Source organism: Balaenoptera physalus (assembly GCF_965194825.1).
Source record: "Balaenoptera physalus genome assembly, chromosome: 14".
NCBI classification, from domain to species: domain Eukaryota; kingdom Metazoa; phylum Chordata; class Mammalia; order Artiodactyla; family Balaenopteridae; genus Balaenoptera; species Balaenoptera physalus.
This window is the reverse complement of record NC_138893.1, coordinates 29,151,475-29,161,107: the sequence shown is the minus strand read 5'-3', so window position 1 is coordinate 29,161,107 and position 9,633 is coordinate 29,151,475. Positions and strand designations below refer to the sequence as shown.

Here is a 9,633-nt window from a genome sequence, read left to right as displayed (position 1 = left end):
ACACAAAGAGTCTAAAATATTTGGTTTGCTAAACATTATGTAGTTTTCAGGGTAAAAAACTGTTATTCACTCGATTGTCCAGATGTGAAATCATATATTACAGAAAAGAAACCAACGTTTAAGGGTTTAAAAATTACTCCCAGCAAATTGTGATTAACATCCACTGAGCCTGCCCTGCATGTGTCACCTGTATGCCACAAGGATGGGGGTGTCCTGAAGTGTAACTGAGAGCAGGGAGCACCTTCAAGGGGAGGGACATGACCGGTACGGACAGAGACCTAGTCTTTCAGTGTCAGAAGACAACTTTGAGGACATCCATTCCCAACCCTTTCCTGAAGTGTAGGAGACACGTTTAGGTGGCTGACTGATGCAGCACTCAATAATATTGGCTTACACATTAAGAAATTTTTTTCTTTTTCTATTCCATTCTAAACCTTATGTTTGAGCTGGGGAGAAAGCCCTGGGTTTGGTGATAGCGTGTCTAAACCTCTTAACACTTACTAACATCCCTTTTCAAAAATCCATGGGCAGGCCTCAGACAAGAAGTCTTGAAGAAGCAATGATGTTTGGGTGGAATTTAATCACTTTGGATTAGTTTTTTTTTTCCCCCACTGCATTTACTTTTAGGTTACTTTCTATTTATGACACGTGATCTTGATTTTCTATGAGATGGAAGGGAGGAGTGAAGTGTGCACGTCAGGGATGCTCCAGACTTGGTAACTGCTCCAAGGGTACTAGTGTGGTGGTAGTGGATTTGGGAAGAGGCAGCACCCAGGGCACTTGGTGGGGTTACTTATAGAGATCATCTGTCAGAGTTGGTCCTCATCACATTCTCTGTATCAAGCAGTGAGTCGAATCTGAGTCTGTGCCAAAGCAAAAGGATTGAGAGTGCATGTTTACCTGGGCTGGGGGTCAGGGCAGTGCGCTAGGAAGAGGGCAATAGATGAATTGGGAACCCTCTCCCAGAAGCAGAGCTGGTGGCCACACCCCAGGCAGTATGTCCTATCTCTCACCCATCCTCATGCCAACAGTGTGAGAAGAACATACACACTGTTCACATAAAACCAAAAATCACTAAATGTTTGCACCACACTAGAAAGGCAAACAGACATAGCAATACCCGAGGCAACAAAATGGAGAAAAATAAGATATTAGAATAAGTAAAATTGTTATCAGACAGAAGTAAACATTGCATCCATAAATAAGAGCCAAATAGAGACCTTGAAGATTAAGCTGTTGTTTGGTTATAGGACAATCTTAGTACACTGGCTAAATAGCAGAATGGGTCACTGAAGAGCCAATTAGTAAACTGGAAGACAAAGTTTAGAGGCTCTTCCAGAATTCAGTGCAAATAGACAAGCAGATAGAAAATATAAAGGAATACTGGAGAGTCAAGGAAGAGAGATCCAGATATTTCAATATCCATCTAAGAAGCATTCTAGAATAAAAAGGAGAAAATGGAAGCAAGAAAAAAAGAAATAATTGAAGAAAATTTTCTACAACTAAAAGAAACCCCCTCAAAATCATAAAATTAAAAATAAAAACCCGAGGATCCTAAAAGTGAAATATCCCACCCAGTTTCCAAGTATATATATCATGTAAATGTTAGACTTGATTAGCCAATCAACAAGCTAAGTATAATCTATATATAATTTTGTAGCCAGAAGAGGAGGCTACACACATAAAAATATAAACACACACACACACACACACACACGTGCACACGCATGTAAAGGTGGTAAAATTTGAATAAGGTCTGTGGATTGTACCAACATCAATCTCCTGGCTGTGATATTTGTGGTAGGTAGGATTCTAAGATGACCCTGTTGACCCTCATTTTTGTGTAATCCCCTGGATGTGAGTGTGGGCAGAACCTGTGAATATAATGCAATATAATTCCTATACTTAAGTTATATAGAAAAAGGGATTTTCCATACATAATTAAGACCCCAAGTCCATTGACCTTAAGGCATGGAGTCTGCATTTATGCCATGTGAGGTTACAGAGAGCAGAAACACTCACCAAACACTGAACCTGCCCTGCCGTGATCTTGGACTTCCCAACCTCCAGAATTGTGAGAAATAAATGTTTATTGTTAATAAGCAAACAAACAAAAAAAGATATGGAGATCATCCTGGGTGGGTCAGATCTAGTCATATGATCCCTTAAAAACGGACTGGACTCTTCCTGGTGAAAGAGGTCACAAAATGTGAGAGGGATTTGAACTCCATCACTGGCTTTGGAGCTGGAGGAGGCCATGTAGCAAGGAAAGCAGCAACTTCTAGGAGCTAAGAATGGCCACTGGCTGATAGCTAGCAAGGGAGCAGGGATCTCAGTCCTACAACCACAAGGAACTGAATTCTCCCACAACCACGTAGGTTGAATTAGGACCCTGGAGCACTGGTAAAAGTGCAGTACAGTCAACCTTTGGTTTTGGCTTGTGAGACTGAGCAGAGAACCCAGCCACAAGTGCCCAGACTTCTGACCTACAGAACAGGGAACTAGTAAATGGGTGTTGTTTTAAGCCACTAAGTTTATGGTAATTTGCTGCACAGCAATAGAAAATTAATACACCCATTTACTATACTTATGCCAAATGTTATCATCAGGGAAAAGTGGGTGAAAGAGACACAGAATGTCTCTATGCTATTTTTTTTTTTACAATTCTCTATGAATCTATAATTATTTCAAATAAAAAAGGTTTTAAAATGGAAGATTGCATATTCTTTTCGAATACATGTAGAACAGTTACAAAAACTGACCATGTGTTAAGCCACAAGAACATTTAAATTTTTTCAGTAAGCAGAAATCATACAGGTCTTAATCACTGACCACAATGCAAAAATTAATCAATTAATAAAATATGGGCAATGAAAAATAACAAGAAAAAATAAATTAGAAAACACCCTTCTCAATAATTCTTGGATTAAAAAAGAAAACAATTACAAGCTACTTAAACAATCATGAGAGGCCCATGATGTAGCTACACAGTGGCATTTGAAAGAAATAGCCTTACCTGCATTTACAAGAAAACAGGAAAGTCTGCAAAGAATTGAGTTATGCTTTCACCTTGAGAAGCTAGAAAAAAATCAAAATAAGCCCAATAACAGAATTAGTAAACATGAAAGCATAAATTATCAAGATCAAAAGCAAACAACAGCAACAAAAATGTAGTTTTGGTGAACAGAGCAAAGATATGTGAGCAACATTCAGCATGTCAAAGGACAGGATGTAACTTTAAAGCATTAAAAAGAATATATTAAAACATCCAAAATTTTTAAATCCATATAAAACAGATGACTTCCTCAAAAACTAAAAATGTCCAAAATTAGGGAAAAAAGAAATAGAAATACCATACAGACCAATCTCCATAAAGTATATTGAAAATATTTTCAAAGATCCACACCTGGGGCTTCCCTGGTGGTGCAGTGGTTAAGAATCCGCCTGCCAATGCAGGGGATGTGGGTTCGAGTCCTGGTCCAGGAAGATGCCACATGCTGCAGAGCAACTAAGCCTGTGCGCCACAACTACTGAGCCTGCACTCTAGAGACCGCGTGCCACAACTATGGAGCCCGCGTGCCACAACTACTGAAGCCCACGCACCTAGAACCCATGTTCCACAACAAGAGAAGCCAGCGCAATGAGAAGCCCGTGCACCACAAGGAAGAGTAGCCCCTGCTCGCTGCAGCTAGAGAAAGCTCGCGTGCAGCAAGGAAGACCCAACGCAGCCAAAAATAAAATAAATTAAATAAAATAAATTTAAAAAAAAAGATCTGCACCTGTAAACAACAACAGGTCCAAGAGATTTCATGGCAATGGCAAATTCTATGGACATTTGCAATTTATATAAGCAGTGTCAGAGCATAGTAAAAATATATTTTAAAATCCTAAATAAAATATATGCATATGAAGTCCTGAATTTATCAAAAGAACATTACATCATAAGCAACTAGAGTTTGTCTTAAGAATGCTAAAAGGGCTCAACATTAGAAAATCTATTAATATATGTTATTACATTAACAGGTTAATATAGAAAATGTATATAATCATCTCAAAAAATGCCAAAATACCATTTGCTATAATGTCACCTGATACATGAACAATAAGAACTACAACAAAACTCTTCAAATTATTTAATAATCTCAAAAAAAGGAGGTCCTAAGTAAGGCATGATATCCAGAAGCCATTAAATAGGAGACTCGTACATTTTACTGCATTATAATATATGCTGGGCTAAAATATGGTATACATCACACCAATGCAAGATGTTAATAACAGGAGAAACTGTGGGCGGTGGGAATAGGGGGGAGAGTGGGTATATGAGAACTGTCTGCTTTCTGTTCAATTTTTTATAAACCTAAAAGTGTTCTAAGAAATAAAGTCTATTAACATAAAATATATATGTATATGTATGTATATGTACATATATCAACAAAGAGGAACAAACAACAACAAACTACAGAAAACACTTGTAACGCATCTATCTCATGTTTTGTTAGTGAAATTGTAAGCTGAAGCATGGCCTCTTTTAGAAACTTTGAATTAAAATTAAAAATCCACATGCTCTTTAGTTGAACAAGTTTATTTTTATGAGTTTAACATATAGAAATACTCATAGATGAATACAAATGTTTACCTATAAATGTGTTTATTCCAGATTGTTTATAGCAGGAAGAGACTGAAAACTGCCTAAATGGCCATCAAAAGATTATAGGGACTATGACATATCCATGAAATGAAATACCAGGCAGTCATGTTTTTGAAAAAGAAGTAGATTTATAAGCACCGATATGGAATGACATATTCAAAAGTGTAGTTGGTAGTGCTGTGGCAGAAAGCAACAGTGGCATGGAACCACTGGTGTTTGTTAAGGGTGTGTGTGTGAGAGAGAGACAGAGACAGAGACAGAGACAGAGAGAATCCGTGCAGAGCCTACCTAGAGAAGGATGCACATAAAAAAATGTCAACAGGCAGATGAATGGATAAAGAAGATGTGGTTCATATATACAATGGAATATTACTCAACATAAAAAAGAATGAAATAATGTCGTTTGCAGCAACACAGATGGACCTAGAGATTATCATACTAAATTAAGTAAGTCATACAAAGACAAATACCATATAATATCCCTAATATGTGGAATCTAAAAAAATGATACAAATGAACTTATTTACAAAACAGAAACATACTCACAGACATGGAAAACAAACTTATGGTTATCATAGTGAGGGAGGGATAAATTAGGAGTTTAGGATTAGCAGATACAAACTACCATATATAAAAAGCTAAATGACAAGGTCCTACTGTATAGCACAGGGAACTGTATTCAATATCTTGTAATAAACTATAATAGAAAAGAATATGAAAAAGAATATACATATACATATAAATTTACATATGACTGAATCACTTTGCTGTACACCAGAAACTAACACAACACTGTAAATCAACTATACTTCAATTTAAAAAGATAATAACTTAAAAAAAACAAGGCGACAGAACCAGTGCTGGGAGAGAAAATGGGGACTGAAAGTCAGGGATGTGAGGAAATTATTTTTCACTGTTTATTTTTATTTTCTTTGAAATTTTCCCATGTACATATACTTAAAAATATATATCTTAGGGGGAAAAAAACCCAGGAAACTATGAATATAAGAGAATATTCTTAATTAGATAAAGGTTATCTATCTCAAACCCACAACAACAGTCAGACATCAGAGTGACACATTAGAATCAGTCCCATTAAATTCAGACATAAAATAAGGATATGTACTATTTGTGCTAATATTCAAATTTTACCTGATGCAATAAGATGAGGGGGAGGTATAAATGCTAGAAATGATAAAAATTATCACTTTCACAAATGGTATAATTATCCACATAGAAAATCCAAAAGAATCAACTGAAAAATTATTCAAACTTTTAAATTTTATTAGAATATTTTTTATTTATTGTAAGAAGTTTATCCAGGTAGTCAAATAAATATAAGATTCACATACAGAAATCAGTAGCTTTTTTATGCATCAGACAAAACCAACCTAAAAGTGTAACTTAAACACACACACACACACACACAGACACACACATTCAAGAGAGCCACATTTCAAAATATACAGGACTAAACACAGAAAAGAAACATACCATACTTATGTAAAAACAGTTATAAAGCTTTACCAAAGAACAGAAAATAAGATTTGAATAAATGGGGAGATACACCATGGTATAAAGATGTCAATTCTCCTATAAATTAATATCTAAATTCAGGGAAATTCCTATCAAATTGCCAGTGGATTTACTTGACAAGCTTATTCTAAAATTCATCTATAAGAAAAATATTTAAATAGAAACAAGAAAGTTTTGATATAGAATGATGGTGACATTGCTCATTTAAAGGGCAATATATTATGACATAGTATGAGTGTGTTTCATGTTTGGTAATTGCAATCATTGTTGCTTTTGTTGTGGTCATCCATGTACAATGCTTGGTGTCAGTCTATTTATCTCTTGTAAAAATAAAATACAGTGTGTGTGTGTGAAAAAAAAAAAAAAAAGAATCTAAAAAAAAAAAATAAAGGGCAATATAAATGGCCCCTGAGTGGGAAAAGATGGCCAACTTCACTAATAATCAGAGAAATGCAAAATAAGAAAATACAAGATACCATTTTTTTGTCCTTAAATATCCTTAAATATCTAAAAGATAATTTGAGGGGGGAGAGAAACAGAAACTCACAGATACTGTTGATGGAAGTTTAATCGGTCCAGTCTTTTTTGAAGGTGGTTTGGCGGTGTTTATTAATACTCTGTGCATATGGGCCAACCTGGCACTAAGAAGGTAACTTTCAGAGATGACTACAGAGCACATTTAAACATGCACCCAAAGAGCCCGATAAAGCATGTTCAAGTAGCACCACGTCTGGCAGCCAAAAATTAGACATAATTCAAAGGCTCATTAGTCAGATAGTTTTTTAAAACATGTTACATCCATATTAGGGGATACAGTGCAGTAGTTTATTCATACTGACACTGCAAGAACTTCAAGATCAGTTATGTACTCCAAGAACATATGTACTGTGTAATACAGTTTATGTTCAAAATTTGTATGTATTAATAGTTATGCACATGCATCTGATTGTAAAAACACAGAATAAAAACAAATGGTTAGGGACTTCCCTGGTGGCGCGGTGGTTAAGAATCTGCCTGCCAATGCAGGGGACACGGGTTTGAGCCCTGGTCTGGGAAGATCCCACATGCCATGGAGCAGCTAAGCCTGTGCGCCACAACTACTGAGCCTGTGCTCTAGAGCCCGTGAGCCACAACTACTGAGCCCGCGTGCCACAACTACTGAAGCCTGCATGCCTAGAGCCCATGTTCCACAACAAGAGAAGCCACCGCAATGAGAAGCCTGCGCACTGCAAGGAAGAGTAGCCCCCGCTCGCCGCAACTAGAGAAAGCCCGTGTGCAGCAACGAAGACCCAACACAGACAAAAATAAATAAATTAAATAAACAAATTAAAACAAAACAAAACAAAACAAATGGTTAGCTTTCTTCTGGGGACAGGACAAGGATTAGAGATGTGGTGAAATCAAAGGGGACTCCTGCTTTCTCTGTTTGTTTGAAATTTCAAGATGAAAATGTAAGCCTATATTAATTATGTAATTTAAAACCTCTCCCAAAAGTTAATGTGGCAATTTCAAAATTTAAGCACATTTTTGTTTAAAACACATTCATTTAAAATGTGTATGTCATCACGTATCTTTATTTTATAAGGACCTGAATATTTTTCAACCTTATTAAAACCATAAAAATACTTTAAAGGTGGGGGAGTGGCAACATTACCTGTTGCCTTTCTGGTTTCTCTATATAAGGACTTTATGTTTCTTTATGTTATCACTGCAAGAAAACTTCACCTCAGCATTGAGGCACATACAGTCTATATTCTCTAATCCTAAACAAATCTTATGTCAAACCTCAGTGCTGGATCAGAAAATACATACTTTTAGAATGTGCGATGAAATAACAATATTGCAAAACTCATCAAGAACCTTCTGGAAGGGTTAGGGCTCCAGTGGAGAACCAGCCTTTTTGTTAATCATGAACCTTAATTTTGGATTCTTTTTCAGATACTCTGTATAGCTTTGCTGGGGAATAAATTTAAAAGTGTTCCATAACTCATTATAATGTCTTGGAAAGCGTGTGAAAATTGGGACCACCACAGCTTCCTGACAGACATATGATATTTGGTTATTTGAAAAGCCATCGAGACAAGATGGAACATAGTCACATGCCCAAAGATTGAAATTTGTTGAAATGTGTTGCCTTTTTTCTGGGGAGATCTTCTTACATCCCAGGCCCTGGAGAAGAATCACAAGAAGGTTAGGAGAAAAATATTCAGTCACACAGTTCAGATGTCTTTAGTAAAACCACCTTCGTGACACCCTATCTCTAAATGCACAGCATGACCACCCTTACGAGAGACATCCTTTATCAACCTGTTGAAGGCTATAAATTGACACTCACAACATCCTGGTTCTCACAGCCTTCCACTCCCACCAAGAGGACTGGACTTCTAGAGACATGGAGGGCAGAACCGGAGAGACCACAGCCTGGACTCCCTGGGACCCCAAGTAGGTTCTCTGCACCCAGGTGGCTCCTCAGCGTATCCACCCCAGGCTGCATCTCCAGCACTCAGTGGGATGGTTCTTACACCGAGAGATCCAAAGATTCTTTCCCATCCCAAAGGATTCCCAATGAAGAAAGCAGCACCTTTGGGTCTCTGATCACAGGTTTCCTCATCAACTCTTACTAAACTGGCCATTAGAAAATTTAAAATTACATATGCGCTTGCAATCTCTTTTCGTTGCCCGGTGCTTTGTTAACCACCACTAACCAGTGCTATCAGACTTTATTTTCTTCAGTGATGGGGAAACACCACCTCCGGAGAAAAGACAACTGCAGTTATTAGGACGTCCTTCTTTATATCATGTAAGCTCCCCATCCATTCCTTTGACTCCTCACAGATCCTGGCTCTGCCATTCAGAGACACACATAGGCAATCCGTCCCTCCCATGACAGATCTTCACAAGAAAGCTCACAAATGAGACAGTTTATGGGAAAGCACATTGATGAGCATGAAATTCACAAAAACCTAGGCAGAAGGAAGGCTGGTGCAGATTTTGAAAGCTACGTGGGACTCCGAGAATTTTATGCTTTTTTCCCCCCTGGTAACCTGTTATGAGGCTTTAATCTTGTTCCAATTTTGAGGTCAGTCCTCTATCTTCAACATGTCTCAGAAAATCAAGAGCCCTAATGTCGCTCATTTTATTAGCAACTTGGAGAGAAATACAGAGTCAAGGTAGAATCCAGAGTTCTGAAAGCTGTGACGATTGTCGTGTACAGAGAAGGGGAAGTTGTTATTTACTGCTTGCTGGAAAAGAGCAAGGGAAGAGATAAAAAGGCACACATCAGAACCCCAGTATGCTTCCAGAACCGACCTATAGTGGCATGGAAGGAAGACGGAGGAGGCAAAGTGACCTTTAAGTAAGAATTAAACCCATCAGGGCTTCCCTAGTGGCACAGTGGTTAAGAATCCACCTGCCAATGCAGGGGACATGGGTTCAAGCCCTGGTCCAGG

The 9,633-nt window shown here is 37.6% G+C and overlaps 1 protein-coding gene across 11 annotated transcripts in view; it reads right to left on the bottom strand.

Annotated features, from left to right (window-relative positions):
- Positions 1-7,740: 7,740 nt before the first annotated feature.
- Positions 7,741-9,633, bottom strand: part of TEX36 (testis expressed 36) — a 47,985-nt gene continuing 46,092 nt past the window's right edge. For all 11 annotated transcript variants that reach the window (XM_082423238.1, XM_082423240.1, XM_082423234.1 and 8 more), the window contains 2 exons: positions 9,346-9,426; positions 7,741-8,353 (listed from right to left, as the gene is read on the bottom strand). In XM_082423238.1, the coding sequence (XP_082279364.1) occupies positions 8,057-8,353; positions 9,346-9,426 (378 nt within the window). In that variant the 3' untranslated portion in view covers positions 7,741-8,056. The remainder of the gene's footprint in view (positions 8,354-9,345; positions 9,427-9,633) is intronic.